Genomic DNA, 15,881 nt, shown 5'->3' with positions numbered 1-15,881 from the left:
CTGAAGCAGGTGTGCGAGGTGCTCGCGGCTGTCTCCTTGTGTGTCCTGCTCTAGTCTAGCTCTTCAGGGGAGCTTCCCTGGCAAGTGCAAACCCATGTGCCTCAGACGATCACAGTGCCTGGCACACCGGCACACAGTGAGTATGTTCTCAGATGGAGAGATGCACGGTCACTGGAGGATTGTCGTCTGTGGGCAGGACGGCCGGACGGTCATTGGAGGACGTGTCTGTGGGCAGGACGGCCGGACGGTCGGGGGACGACGTGTCTGTGGGCAGGACGGCCGGACGGTCGGGGGACGACGTGTCTGTGGGCAGGACGGCCGACGGTCAGGGGACGACGTGTCTGTGGGCAGGACGGCCGGACGGTCAGGGGACGACGTGTCTGTGGGCAGGACGGCCGGACGGTCGGGGGACGACATGACTGTGAGCAGGACGGCCGGACGGTCAGGGGACGACGTGTCTGTGGGCAGGACGGCCGGACGGTCGGGGGACGACGTGACTGTGGGCAGGACGGCCAGACGGTCAGTGGACAACATGTCTGTGGGCAGGACAGCCGGATGGTCAGGGGACAACGTGTCTGTGGGCAGGACGGCCGGACGGTCAGGGGACGACATGACTGTGGGCAGGACGGCCGGACGGTCAGGGGACGACGTGTCTGTGGGCAGGACGGCCGGACGGTCGGGGGACGACGTGACTGTGGGCAGGACGGCCAGACGGTCAGTGGACAACATGTCTGTGGGCAGGACAGCCGGATGGTCAGGGGACAACGTGTCTGTGGGCAGGACGGCCGGACGGTCAGGGGACGACATGACTGTGGGCAGGACGGCCGGACGGTCAGGGGACGACGTGTCCGTGGGCAGGACGGCCGGACGGTCGGGGGACGACGCGACCGTGGGCAGGACGGCCGGACGGTCGGGGGACGACGTGACTGTGGGCAGGACGGCCGGACGGTCAGTGGACAACATGTCTGTGGGCAGGACGGCCGGACGGTCGGGGGACGACGTGTCTGTGGGCAGGACGGCCGGACGGTCGGGGGACGACGTGACTGTGGGCAGGACGGCCGGACGGTCAGGGGACGACGTGTCTGTGGGCAGGACGGCCGGACGGTCAGGGGACGACGTGTCTGTGGGCAGGACGGCCGGACGGTCAGGGGACGACGTGTCTGTGGGCAGGACGGCTGGACGGTCAGGGGATGATGTGACTGTGGGCAGGATGGTCGGACGGTCAGTGGCCGACGTGTCTGGGCAGGACAGCCAGATGGTCAGTGGACGACGTGTCTGTGTCCCACCACCCCAGGCACCTGGACCACGCGGGAGCCCTTGCTCTTTATCTGCCTCCGTCCCTGCCGCCTGCCCTCATTCACCATATGACACAGCTGGAGACCTCTCAGGGCCACAGCATAGCCCCCCCTCCCCCCACCAGTCCTCAATGTCTTCCCGTCACATGCTGGGCCTCCCACCAGAGTGCCCTGGCACTTTCTGCCTCATTTCCCTGCCTTTTCCTTTGTCACCCCCTCCAGCCACATCTCCAACCTTCCAGGAGTGTTTACTTGGTCCCTGTCTGTGCCTTGCCCACCCGGGCCCTCCCGAACCATGGCCCAGCAGCTCTAAGACAGCCCCTTCTCGGAGGGGCCCCTCTCGTTCCTCTGACTCCTCTCTCCCTCTCCTCCCTCCCAGGCTCTGCATTGTCTCATTGCCTCAGGGCCTTACAGTACTGAGGGGGGCAGGGGAGCAAGGGGGCAGGGTCCTCCTGCGCCCTGACCTGCCCGGGCAGCTCCAGGAGGCAGGGCCCCTGTCACTCTGGTTAGCGGCTCTGCCCCAGTCCAGCACCCGGCCTGGTGCGCAGAGGGTCTGCTGAACGTGAGAGGCGGGTGGAAGGGACGGAACGTGCCATCGCAGCACGAACCGACGTCATTCAGGAGGACGCACAGCAGAACGGGTACTGATGAAGGCTGTCAGACTGTCATTACGGCCTGTCCCTTACCATGTCGGCTTGTCTTCCCAGGGCCCAACCCCAGCCTCCCAGGATCAGATCCGAGTTCCAGTGCTGACGGGGGCCGTGGTGATGGGGACAACCTGCTGGGCCCCTTGCCCCCCACAGCTGCTGCTGGGCCCCCTCTCATGGTTGACTGGCCCAAGTCCCCGGTGGGCCGCACACTCTTCCACGGCTACACTACCTCCGGTACGGCGCGTGTCTACACAAATGGGAATTGGCAGCTGGTCCAGAAGGGTTTGCTCGCCAGCCCGTTTCTTCTGCCACATTTCCTTTCCACACAGAAGTACTTGGGGTCATTGTGCCTTTTCTCCTTGTATGTGTCCCTCTGGGGACAGCAGACGGGGCCCCATTTATGGGCAGACTTGGCCTCTGTAGCCCCAGGAGCCCTGTCTGCACATGGAACAGCCTGTGCCAGGCTGAGGCCACGACCTCCACGGGGAGGACGATCACCCCATGGAGTGGGCATGGTGGCCCCGCTCCGTGACACACTGGCTCCACTCGGTACTGGCTTGAGGCCTCTTGTGGGGAAGCCTGGGGCCACGTCTACCCCACTGTCATCACACGGCTGCCTCCTCCCCTCTCCCCCCGCCCCCCACCATGGTTCCCTGTGGAGACCACCAGCCTGTATTTTGGGTCCCTCCTGCCTTCAGAGTCAGCCCCTGCCCCCCAGGGAAGGGACCCAGTCCCCAGGGGACAGCAGTCACACCCAGGTTTCAGAAATGGTTTACAGGGTTCCTGCAAGATATAAAAATCGCTTTGAAATATCTTCTTTTTAAAATATTTATTTATTTATTTATTTATTTATTTATTTATTTATTTATTTATTTATTTATTTTGGAGAGACAGGACAGGGGAGGGACAGAGAGAGAGTGCAGGGGAGGAGGGGCAGAGAGAGGAGGGCAGCAGAGACACAGGACTCCATCTCACAAACTGAGAACGAATGACCTGAGTGGAAATCAGGAGTCGGACACTTAACTGACGGAGCCCCCCAGGCTCCCCTGCTTTGAAATTTCTTCATCACCCCTCACGGACAGACTGAATGTGCAAACTGGCCGGCTTGGAGACTGGACCTAATGCTACCGGTGCAGAGTGAGCTCTCACCAGCGTTGTCTCTCCCTCGGAGCCTAGTGTGACCCTGGGCCCACCCCCAGCACCCCCACTCAGGGTCACTGCTGTCAAGCAGGGGACGCTGGAGGAGAGATTTCAGCTCTGTAAAGAGGGCAGGTGACGAGCATCTGGGGGCATTGCAGGGAGGAGCCTGCTGCACCCCTGCCTATGGAGGTGCAGGGTATCTGCTCCCTCCCCTGCCTTCAGAGCTTTCCCGTGACGGCTTCCGTGTGCCCCTTCTCCGCAGGTATCACGGGACAGACTGTGACAATCAAGCCATTCGCACTGAGCCCTGGGAAGACCTACGTCCTGCAAGCCTCTGTGGGTATGTTACGCTGTCAGCTGGACCCGGTCGGGGGGATGATGAGGGGTTTCATTACATTCATGTTTTTTCTGGAAATTTCAGCCACTTCAGAGTCTCCCGAGCTCTTGTCCCGGGTGTCCTGACCCTCCCTCCATCCCCACAGTCACTCACTGCTCATTGTTGCCTCCTTGTGTGTTTCTGATCCTTAAGGGATCAGGTGGGTATTTAGGTCACAGTAAAGGCTGAGGTGTTTGCCTTAAACACACACACACACACACACACACACACACACACACACACACAGAAAACTACATATGTATTTATTTTATTTTGTCCAAGACAAGTGCATTAGCTGGTTCTTTCCCTGCAAATTGGTCGATAACTCCTCCACATATTTAAAACCCAACGAGGTAGCATTTCTGTTGTTCTGTGGACACCGTTTGTTGAATACATGACATGTTTACCCCGTGTTGTGTTCCGTGTCCCTTCTGGCCTTCCCGTGACTCAATCTGACATCTCACTTTGGGGTCATTTTTGGACATTCTGCCCCATTTCTAGAGAGTTGTTGTGGGGTTTTTTTGAAATTTATTTATTTTGAGAGAGAGAGCACGTGCAAATGGGGGAGGAGCAGAGGGAGAGGGGGAGAGAGGATCCCAAGCAGGCCCAGCACTGTCAGCATAGAGCCCAATGTGGGGCTCGAACTCACAAGCTGTAAATTCACGACCTGTGAGATCCCAACCTGAGCGGAGATTGAGTCCACCGCTCAACTGACTGAGCCTCCCAGGCGCCCCCTAGAGGTCTTTAGTTCCATAGAAGAAGCACAGAGGTTCTGACAGTTTACACGTACGGATGGGTTTGGGTCGGTGCCCACACTTTTGGGCTCGTGGACACCCTGGTGCGTTTCCAGTGTTGTATTCTGCATTGGCTTCCTTTCTCCCGGGCGTGCAACACGAGGCTGACTTCCCTGTGAGACCCCGCAGGGGCCGGCAGGGTCCCTGGGCTTCATTCTCGTTCCCCCTGTCTCTGTTGACATCGTTGCAAAGGTCGTCCCGCCCCTTCCATGGGCGTTCAGAGACTAAACCCCAGGCAGGTGCCTGTGTTTGGTACGAGAGAGGCATTTCCCTGTGTTTTCCCAAATACCACAGAGCCAACCATTGGCTAGCCCTCCCTCCCTTTGCTGCTGACATTTGTCCAAATGACGAGCCTTAGGGCCATTTTCACAGGTGGGTCACACTCCTTCTGGGAGGAAGAGACTCGGCCTCTGTGCGAGAGGCCCGGCTCGTCCTGGCTCACCTCGCTGTGCCACCCCGGCAGCCATGCTGGCCCCTGGGCTCCCGCCCACACCAGGCCAGGCCGTGGCCCCCAGCTGACTTCCACGGCCCACGTGACCCTGGAGCGGGATGGTAAACGAGGTTATCTCCAGTGCGGCACCTGCTGTTAGGATGATGGTTTATACATCTCATTCTTAGATGTTGTACCTCAAGAAAAAGACATCAGAAGTGGAAAAACAAAACAAAATCGCGTCATGGGAACAAACATGGAACGATTAATGACTAATCAGTCATGGTAGCAAATGGGAAATAAAATGTTTGATGCTTGGGGAACCATGGTTGTGCATATTGGACTATGTGTGTTTCCCTGGTGAGTCTGAACTCTGTATTTAGATATGAATGTAGTTGACAGAAGCCATAAAAAATGGCGTTGGTGCTAAATTCAAGTAAGCCACATGTAACTGTTTGTGGGTGAGACTTCGAGAGGACCCGGGTGGGGAGGGGGGCGAGTCTGCGGTGAGGGGGAGCCCCGTGTCCTTTAGTGTCTGTGCTCAAGACTTTGATTTCCATCTGCATGATCTGCGTGTGCCTCCCGATCCCCGGGCCTGGGTGTGGCTGCCTGCACATTGAGTGCCTGTGGACGTGTCACATGACAGGTGCCGCATGCAGGGTCCCCCCCTCCTGCGCATGTCGCAATCCCCCACCACCGGGTCCCCCCACTCGGGCTCTGACCCAATCTGAATCTCTAGCAAGTTCCCGGGCGACGCCGATGCCGCTGTCTGGGGATCGCACGGTGGCAGCCACACAGTGTCCCACTGGGACCGTGCGTTCGTGCAACTGTAGTTCTCTGTCACGATCTCCTCCACAGCCTCCAAGCACGGCTTCCTGGGGCGAGCTCAGCTTTACGTGACGCTCAGGCCAGCTCCGTGGGCCGTGACCTGTCAAGTGCAGCCACATCGTGGCCTCGAGGCACACACCGTCTTCAGCATCTTCTGCATGTCAGGGAGACCGGTACGCGCGGCTGCCCCGAGTGCATCCCAGAGGCAGAGGTGGCTCTCCGGGGAGATGCTGTGGGACGTTAACCCTGGGGTCTGGGGGCGGGAGTGCCGTGGCTGTGCCCTCCACCCGCTCAGGGAGACACCACCCGTTCCTTCCCCCGCCCTGCCCCTTCCCTCAGAACCCACCGCCTGTGTCCCTGGAGGGTCGGATTCTGGCCTCCCTTGGGGCCCAGGCAAATGTCCTGGGTTGTTTTTTTTAGTTAAGTTTTTATATCAGTTCCAGTATGGTCAACATGCAAAGTTAGTTTCAGGTGTACCATATATTGATTCAACACTTTTTTTTAAGTTTATTTATTTTGGGAGAGAGAGAGAGAAAGTGGAGGAGGGGCAGAAAGAGAGGGAGAGAGAATCCCAAGCAGGCTCTGCCCTGTCAGCACAGAGCCCGATGTGGGGCTCCAACCCATGAACCGTGAGATCACGACCTGAGCCGAAATCAAGAGTTAGACGCTTAACCGACTGAACCACCCAGGTGCCCCTGATTCAACATCTCTGTATAACACTCAGTGCTCATCACAAATGCATCCTTAACCCTCGTCCTTCCCCCACTGTCCTCTGGTGACCATGAGTGTATTCTCTGTAGTTAAGAGTCTGTTTCTTGCTTTGCCTCTCTCTCTCTCTCTCTGTCCAAATGCCCTGTTCTGACACCAAGAACAAGTTGCCCGAGCCCCCCACCATCTCCTGTCTGCTGTGTCCCCTTCAGCCTGAGGAGGCCCAGACCACATGTGCCTCTGTGACTTTTGGGAGACCCCAGGCCAGGAGAGCACACGACCCTGAGTGACAGGCACAGCCAGTGTGTGGGGTCCTCTCAGCTCTGGGAGAGGGACCCCGCAGGTGGGAGGTCACCCCACGCACGTGTGTGCATTCGGGGGGACACGAAGTTAGTATCTGCCCCCAGCCTGTGTATAAACAGTGCCCTCGGGTGGAGTGAAGGAGGCAGGGGTGTGTACTTCCTGGGGACGTGATTCAGTTTGTTCACCTATACACTGTTTTTTGTTCTCCGTGGAACGGATCCTAGGACTTCCATTACAAATTCAGTTACCGGATAGGAAACGGGTCCAGACACACTTTGTACCGCGGGACAGACACCCAGTACTACTTTGCACTGCCCGCGGGCGAGCCCTTGGATGACTATAAAGGTAAGTCAGTCAGGCCGTGGGTGTGGGTTGCTGGCTGTGTTTGCTTACGGTCCTAAACCTTCCCCCTGGTTTCCCCAAACTACAAAATGTTAAAACTATGCATCTAGAAAATAAGTTCTCGGGGCACCTGGGTGGCTCAGTCGGTTGAGCGCCCAACTTCGGCTCAGGTCATGATGTCAAGTTTCATGGGTTTGAGTCCTGTGTTGGGCTCTGTGCTGACAGCTCAGAGCCTGGAGCCTGCTTCGGATTCTGTGTCTCCCTCTCTCCTGCTCCTCCCCTGCTCGTGCTCTGTCTCTGTCTCTGTCTCAAAAATATATAAATGTTAAATTTTTTTTTTTATTTAGAAAATAAGTTCTTATTTATTCACCTGGAAAAGTGTCATGCTTTTTAGATGAGGTGGATTACCTACTTTCTAGTGTAGAGACATTAGCGATACTATAAATAAATTTCTTTTAAAATTACAGCTGAGATATAGTGTAAATGCTGAAGTGCCAGGGAACATCTTGTGAGTATGGATTAAACGTTTGAGACCAAGCCGCCCCTTGTTTACTGACAAAACATGCGGTCTCTGGTGAATCCTGCGTTGGTTGTAGACAGAACCCAATCGGGGGGCTCCCGCCACGAAGAAAACACGGGGGTAAGGGAATGTAGAGTTGAGTATGTGTTGTTCCCAGAGCAAAAAGAGCTCCACGGTGCTGGCAGCTTCCCCGACCCCTGTGCCGGCGGGCTACCCCATTCTCAGCCGGCCGCAGTGGCCTCCCTCCACTGCACGTATTAGATACCCCACCACTGAGGAAAGCGGCCCCATCTGCGGGACCGTGCCCGTTACGTCAATCTCGGGGGCTGACAGGGTGTTTTTTAGCCTTCTGGATGATTCTGACGTGCAGGCAAGTTTGAGAGTCACCCATCTAGAAGTTTCTTTGACCTGGCCACCTGAGAGTATTTCAGCCTGACGTCTGCAACTGGTTCATCCACCTGGTTTGCTTAAACCTCCTCTCTCCCCGAACCCCAGCCAGAAAGGTTTCTAGTTCAGGAAAGCCTCCCTGACCCCCAGTTAGACACATGTGCACCTTCTCCTGGCTGTAGGTGGGTGACACTGAGCAAAGGCCTTCTGAGGTGGACACCGATCCGCTCAGATGGGCACATCTGCCATGTGTCCTGATGAGCACGGTGATGGTTGCAGGTGGTTTCAGGGCCTGCCTCACTTCTTCCAGAATGAAACCACACGCACCTTCTGTCCCCTGGAAAGTTTCCTCCAAATGGATGCTCGCCCCGCAGGCTCCCCTGCTTCCTGGTGTTGGGCACGAAGCCCTATGCTTTGATTCAGACTGGGCAGTGCCTCTCTCCAGACTCCTGCCCACAGGGCCATGTGGGACCCTGTCCGCAGGGGTGTGCAGACCATAGGGCTGTGCACATGCCCACCTAGGACGTCAGGGCAGGGCCTCAGCTCCGTGTTGGATGGATTTTTGTTTTGCTTTTTTAATGTTTATTTATTTTTGAAAGAGAGAGCATGAGCAGGGGAGGGGCAGAGAGAGACGGACACACAGGATCCGAAGCAGGCTCCAGGCTCTGAGCTGTCAGCACAGAGCCTGACACAGGACTCAAACCCACGAACTGCGAGATCATGACCTGAGCCGAAGTCCGACGCTCAACCGACTGAGCCCCCCAGGTGCCCCCATGTGGGATGAATTTGTAGACCCATATTTCAGGCCACAGTCACTGAGCAATGTCAGGGTGAGTGACGTCACCCAGGTCATTCCAAAGACCCCACAGGAGTTACAGTTGTCGACACGGGGATGATCTGTTCCTTCGAGGACCTGACTTGAAGATTCCTACGAGGGGGAACGCAGGCAGACTGCATACAGTGCAGCAGACCCTTAATCCCAGCCCATCCCATCTCTGGACTGAAGGTTCCACAGCCGCAGGGGTCAGGGTGGGGTCCACCTGAATTCTGCCGGCTCCCGCTGCCTTGCCTGCGTCCCCTGCTTCAGCGGGAGGGCCACGTCACCTGCAGTGGGGTCCCTGCAGTTCTTGTTAAACTGGCTCTCTCGCAGCTGACATGGGGCCTCCCCATATCCACGGGCTCAGAGTCCTAGGACAGGGGGGAGCCCAGAATTTGCTTGTAGGGGTGATGGGGTGGCCAGGGTTCAGGGACCACAACCCTCAAAATTAAGTCCCAAATCCTGGGCCCCGTGTTTTGGGTTGAGATGCTTTTATGAAAGCCCATGGCATGCCTCTGTTTTGCTCTTTTGCGTGACTCCTGTGGCCAGCCCCATGGCTTTCATGGTGAGTGTCATCCACACCCCAGACCCTAGGCCTGCACCACAGGATGGAGTTTCTGATGCCCCAGAAAAGGCATTTCTGACCACGCTCCCATGACTTCACGCAGACTTCCTTTGCCTTTCTCCAGACTTGCCGTGTCTCTGTACATGACTTAGGAGCGGCTTAAAATGTTACCCCAACGCCTAATCCTCCGTTGCGGACTGTGGCTTTCGTCCTCTGGGCTTCCCACAGCTCCATCTTCCCCCTGGCCCAGTGCTCCCAGGCGGGACCGGTCCCGTTTGCTGGTGGCCTCGAGCTGCCGGCTACCAGGGCCTGCAGGTCAGATGAGTGAGTGCCGAGGAAGTGGGAGTGAGCAAACCACCTCCTGGCTCCTGTGGCCTGTGGCTGTTGCTTCTGCTGCCTCTCGTGACTGCACCCCTGTCCCCAGCTCTCTGGTGCTCAGTGTCCCATACTGTTGTGGGGCATTTTACATTGGAACGCCAGACCTCGCCCCTAGGATGGGGCAGCCACACTCCGTGCTCACGCCTCACTCTGTTGTGATGCACGGTGTCGTTACTGTTCTGGTGATGGCTGGCAGTAGACAGTCTGGGTCCTGAGGTGTTGGTATCCTCTGTTACGTTCCCTTCCAGTCATGCTGTCCACCGAGATCACAGATGGCTCGGGCTCCCGGGTACAGCCGTGTGCCGTGGCGGTGACTGTGCTGCCCCGTCTCCACGGGGGTCTCTGCCTGGACAAGGACATGTGAGTAAGCAGCACAGAGACCCCGGTGCGTGCCTGCGTTTCCTCGGGGCCGGGTCTCCCCCGGTCGGCCATGGGTGGAGTAAACGATGGCTCCTGGGGTCCCATCTTGTCAGGATGAGCAAAAGAAATCATCATACTGAGACATCATCTGTGTGCCACTCGTTCACCCATATACAGAACACAGTCCCGGGGCGCTTGGGGGGCTCAGTGGGTTTAGCATCGGACTCTTGATTCCAGCTCAGGTCATGATCTCACGATTCGTGAGATCAAGCCCAGCGTCGGGCTCTGCACTGACAGCACGGAGCCTGCTTAGGATTCTCTCTCTCTCTCTCTCTCTCTCTCTCTCTCTCTCTCTCTCCCCCTCCCCCCTTAAACTATATAAACAAACCTTTAAAAAAAAAACATAAAAGTGTTTAATTTTGATGAAGTTCAACATCCTAATTTTTCTCTTTTATCACTTGTGCCTTTGGTATATCTGTAGGATTTACTCCAGTGTTTTTCTTCCAGGAGATTTCTAGTTTTCTCTCTTACCCTGAGCTCTCTGATCCTCTGTGAGCTAACTTGTGTATGTGGTGTGAGGTAAGGCTCCAGGTTCACTTTTGCACACAGGGATGTCTAGTCCTTCTAGTGCTGTGTGTTGAAAAGGTCAGTCTTACTCATTAAATTGTCTTAGTCCTTTTGTCAAAAATCAATTGACTATAAATGCTATGGAGTCTCAATTAATGCTCTGTTCATCTCTATGTCTGATTTCATGGCACTGCCACACTGTCTTAACCACTGTAGCTTTGCAGTGAATTTTGAAATCAGGAAGCATGAATCCACTAACTTCGTTCTTTTTCCACATTTTTTTTTTGGTTATCCTGGATCTCCTGGTTATTGTTAATCTCTGCAAAAAGCCACCTGGAATTTTTATAGGGATTGCATTGAGTCATTTTGAATATCATCGTTTTGAGAATATGAAGTCTTCTGATGTATGAGCAGAGTTTTCCCTTTACTTAGATTTTCATTTCTTTCAGCAACATTGTATAGTTTCCAGTGTATAGGTATTGAATATTTTTGTCAAATTTAGTTACAAGAATTTCATTCTTTTTCATGCTACTGTAAATCAAGTTGTTTTCTTGTTCTCTTATTTTGGATTTTATTTTATTTTTTTTAATTTTTTTTTTCAACGTTTATTTATTTTTGGGACAGAGAGAGACAGAGCACGAATGGGGGAGGGGCAGAGAGAGAGGGAGACACAGAATCGGAAACAGGCTCCAGGCTCCGAGCCATCAGCCCAGAGCCTGACGCGGGGCTCGAACTCACGGACCGCGAGATCGTGACCTGGCTGAAGTCGGAAGCTTAACCGACTGCGCCACCCAGGCGCCCCCTCTTATTTTGGATTTTAATTGCTAGTGTGTAGAGATACAATTGTGTCCCACAGCCTTGCTAAACTCGAGTGTCTGTTCTAACAGTTTTTGAACGCATTCTTTGGGTTTTTCCACATAGAAGAGCATGCTATCTGCAAATAGAGTTTTCCTCCTTTCCAATCTGGATAATTTCTTACTTCTGGCTTAACTGCATTAGCTAGACTCTTCCAGTTCAGTGATGAGTAGCCTGAATGTGGAAGCCAAATGTGGAAATCCCGGTCTTGCTTCTGATCGTGGCGGGGAAACATTCCCGAACATTTAGCGTGACCTTAGCTGTGGGTTCCCTGGAGTTGTGTTTTTTTCAGGTCCAAGGAGTTCCTTTGTATTCCTAGCTTTGGGGTATTTTTTTTTTCACGACAGGGTGTTGGATTTTGTCTGTGTTTTGCTAGATCCATCAAGAGGATTAAGTGGGTTTTGTCCATCCATCTGTTACCATGGTATATTACCTTGACTGATTTCCATACTCGAGTTACTCTTGCGCCCCGGGCACAGACCCCTCTTAGCCATGGTGCGAAGTCCGGCATAAGGACATACCATCCGGTCGGAGCGTGCACGGCACTGTGATTGTGGGTGCTGTCTTCCAGCTCCACTGTGAGGATGTGTGCAGACCTTCAGCCTGCTGTAGCCACACTGCCGTCTGCGTCCAGCCCCGCACCGTACCCCCTCGTTTGCCACGATGCGTCTCTGTTGTTCTGTTTGCCGGAGATCAAGGGTTTTGTGCAATTCTGATGTGCTGCCTCACTGGGTCTCTTTAGTTTCTCTTGCACAGACCATCTCTCCTCTGAGCCATTCTCTGTCTGCCCCGACCTCCTCACCCGCCCAAGAAGATTTCTATCACAAGTACCCCTGTCTCTGTAGGCAGGCCGAAGAGGTTCCCAGCATGTCGGAGCAATCCTGATAACTCCCCAATTTCCTTCAGATATAATTCCAGCCTGAAGCACCTGTCCACCCTCCAGCTGATGGGCAGTTACGCAGAAATCAGGAACTACATCACCATGATCGCCAGGATCCTGAGTCGCTGGGCTGCGGAGGACAGAAGTCCCCCGTGCGGCCAGTGGTCACGAATACAGGATGCGCTGATTTCTTCCGCATGCAGACTGCCTTCCGCAGATCAGGTACCATCAGGGGCAGGGCACGCTCGGTACCTGTGCATGGGCATCGGGTAGCAGGGCCTGACTCACCAGCAAGCGGCCTTACTAAAGCAGTCAAGAAAGAGGACCAGGAGGGCGTGGCTTGGGCGCGAGGCTGTGGCCTCTGTCACGTGTGCTCATTCTTCCACAAACAAATGCTGTCGGTTCACAAGAGAGGCCATGCAAGGTGGTTACCACTGCAGGTCACTGTGATGTGACCCAGCTGACTCTGTCTTGTCAGTGACGTGCCGGAGTTACGTGTATGATTATGTGCAGCTTCTAAGGAAATGGGCGTGTGTTCAAATGTCACTGCCCTTGGTCACTGCCCGTCTGCACCTGCTGTCCCTGATTGCCACTAGAGAACGCTGGCATCTTAGAACATGTGTCATTGTAGTGTTGATCCTTCCTGAGCTGGTGCTGTTCCTTCCTTCAGGACTCTCTCCCCCTTGTCCCAAGTTTCCCTGAGCTCTGCCCTCCCTCTCCTTCCCCTCCGGTCACACTCCAGGTGGGCTGGGGGAGGCGGACACCCTGCTCCCCCTGGGAAACTCAGGTCAAGGGGACCCTGGGTCCCTCCACGGTCCCTCGCCTCAGAGCCCCGGAATCCGCTCCGGCTGCAGGAAGGAGCACACGGTGAACCGTTTGACTTTAAATTGCATAAGTAACCTTCCCTTTTGCCTCCTTGTGCTTGCTTGTTTCTCCGGGTCAGGAGGAAATGCTTGATTCTGTTCTCCTGTTCAGGGACCTCCTGCACTTCCCTCACAAGGTGAGTGCTGTTTCTTGCCAAGTGTATTTTCCTGCTTTTGTGCCTAACTGGGAGGATCTCCATCCGTTCTCGAAGAACGTACGGTATAGGGTTTGACCCTTGAATTAGAAACGGGACTTCTCTCGCAAATTCACCTGAATAGCACGGCGCATCCCAGAGCACGGGGCAGGAAGGTCTCCCTAATACAGAAGTTTGAACACCCAAAGTAGAGACGCATTACGATGGTGTCGTCCGTACTACACATACTTCTGGTTAAGGGGGTCGCTCTCTGTTAGTAGTCTGGGTGCTGGGTTCTCCGGTCCACGCCTTCTTTCTCCTCACATCTCTGGCCCCACTGCCCCCATTCCCTGATGTTCTCACTGCCTGCTCACTGGGAGGGGAGAGGAGACCCCACCGAGGTCATCTACACCAGCCCTCAGAGCGAGCTGCAGCCCAGCCTGTTTTCCAGGGCCCCCCTTGCCCTGGCAGGGACGCCTCACCACCAGGAGGGCTCACCCCCTACTTGTGCTCAGTCCCATCCGGGCCACCTCATCGCTCCCTTGTAGCAGTGTGACTGCTGCCCCTTGGTGTCGTGAGGGCCCCCGTGTGGTTGCAGGTGGTGGCCCCTCTTCAGAGCAGAACCTGCAGAAGGTGGGCTCAGCCCGCCGTGACTCACACACAGGTAAGCTGTCGGGATCTGGCTGCCTGCCCCACCTCACCACAGAGCCTGCTCCTGACCCAGTACCTGCAGACTCCCATGCTGCCTGGTCTGCCCCGCAAGGGACCTCTCTGGGCACAGCCCCTTTGCCTGTGACCACTGTGGGCACCTCCCTTCTCCGTTGCCTGGTGGGTGCACAAGGATCTCATCACGGCCTTTTCGATTAAAGGCAAGTGATGTTGTTGAACTGATGGTCTCCACCCCTGTCCTGCCCAGGAACTCCTCTATGTAACCCCTGACTCTGCTCCTTGCCCCTCCAACTGCTCCCTGCCCCTCCAGCTGTGCTCCCTTCCCCTCCAACTGTGTTCCCTGCACCTCCAGCTGTGCTCCCTGCCCCTCCAACTGTGCTCCCTGCACTCCAGCTGTGCTCCTGCCCCTCCAACTGCTCCCTGCCCCTCCAGCTGTGCTCCTGCCCTTGCAACTGCTTCCTGCCCCTCCAACTATGGTCCTGCCCCTCCAGCTGTACTCCTGCCCCTCCAGCTGTGCTCCCTGACTCTCCAGCTGTGCTCCCTGCCTCTCCCAGTGTGCTCCTGCCCTCCAACTGCTCCCTGTCCCTCCAGCTATGCTCCCTGCCCCTCCAACTATGCTCCTGCCCCTCCAGCTGTACTCCTGCCCCTCCAGCTGTGCTCCCTGACTCTCCAGCTGTGCTCCCTGCCTCTCCCGCTGTACTCCTGCCCCTCCAACCATGCTCCCTGCCCCTCCAGCTATGCTCCCTGCCCCTCCAGCTATGCTCCCTGCCCCTCCAGCTGTACTCCTGCCCCTCCAGCTGTGCTCCCTGACTCTCCAACTGTGCTCCCTGCCTCTCCCGCTGTACTCCTGCCCCTCCAACTGTTCCCTGCCCCTCCAACCATGCTCCCTGCCCCTCCAGCTATGCTCCCTGCCCCTCCAGCTGTACTCCTGCCCCTCCAGCTGTGCTCCCTGACTCTCCAGCTGTGTTCCCTGCCTCTCCCGCTGTACTCCTGCCCCTCCAACCATGCTCCCTGCCCCTCCAGCTATGCTCCCTGCCCCTCCAGCTGTGCTCCTGCCCCTCCAGCTGTGCTCCTTGCTTCTCCCGCTGTGCTCCTGGCCCTCCAACTGCTCCCTGCCCCTCCAACTGCTCCCTGCCCCTCCAGCTGTGCTCCCTTCCCCTCCAACTGTGTTCCCTGCACCTCCAGCTGTGCTCCCTGCACTCCAGCTGTGCTCCCTTCCCCTCCAACTGCTCCCTGCCCCTCCAGCTGTGCTCCCTGTGCCTCCAACTGTGCTCCCTGCGCCTCCAACTGTGCTCCCTGCACTCCAACTGCTCTCTGCCCCTCCAGCTGTGCTCCTGCCCTTGCAACTGCTTCCTGCCCCTCCAACTATGGTCCTGCCCCTCCAGCTGTACTCCTGCCCCTCCAGCTGTGCTCCCTGACTCTCCAGCTGTGCTCCCTGCCCCTCCAACTATGCTCCTTGACCCTCCAGCTATGCTCCCCGCCCCTCCAACTGTGCTCCCTGCACCTCCAGTTGTGCTCCTGCCCTTCCAACTGCTCCCTGCCCCTCCAACTGCTCCCTGCCCCTCTGACTGCTCCCTGCTCCTCCAACTGCTCCCTGCTCCTCCAGCTGTGGTCCTGCCCCTCCATCTGTGCTCCCTCCCCCTCCAGTTGTGCTCCCGCCCTTCCAACTGTTCTCCCTGCTTCTCCCATTATGCTCTCTGCCCCTCCAGTTGTGCTCCTGCCCCTCCAGCTGTGCTCCCTGCACCTCCAGTTGTGCTCCCTGCGCCTCCAGTTGTGCTCCTGCCCCTCCAGCTGTGCTCCCTGCCCCTCCAGCTGTGCTCCTGCCCCTCCAGTTGTGCTCCTTACCTCTCCTGATGTGCTCCCTGTCTCTCTTACTGTGCTCCCTACTTCTCCAACTGTGCCCACCGCCTCTAGAACATTCCCTCATGAACACAAGCTCCTTTCACTCCTCTGCACCCATACAACCAGGGCTGTGACACCAGCCCAGCCCATGACACAGGTGTGGCAGGAACGAGGGACT

At 56.4% G+C, this 15,881-nt stretch overlaps 1 protein-coding gene across 1 annotated transcript in view; it reads left to right on the top strand.

Annotated features, from left to right (window-relative positions):
• Positions 1 to 15,881, top strand: part of PKD1L1 (polycystin 1 like 1, transient receptor potential channel interacting) — a 117,708-nt gene that overhangs the window by 52,092 nt on the left and 49,735 nt on the right. The window contains 7 exon segments of the mRNA XM_030307634.1: positions 2,003 to 2,179; positions 3,348 to 3,425; positions 5,544 to 5,686; positions 6,749 to 6,869; positions 9,782 to 9,893; positions 12,222 to 12,417; positions 13,139 to 13,195. Coding sequence (XP_030163494.1) covers positions 2,003 to 2,179; positions 3,348 to 3,425; positions 5,544 to 5,686; positions 6,749 to 6,869; positions 9,782 to 9,893; positions 12,222 to 12,417; positions 13,139 to 13,195 — 884 coding nt within the window.

The sequence above is a fragment of the Lynx canadensis genome, chromosome A2, assembly GCF_007474595.2.
Source record: "Lynx canadensis isolate LIC74 chromosome A2, mLynCan4.pri.v2, whole genome shotgun sequence".
Classification (NCBI taxonomy): domain Eukaryota; kingdom Metazoa; phylum Chordata; class Mammalia; order Carnivora; family Felidae; genus Lynx; species Lynx canadensis.
This window is presented reverse-complemented; position numbering and strand designations above follow the sequence as displayed.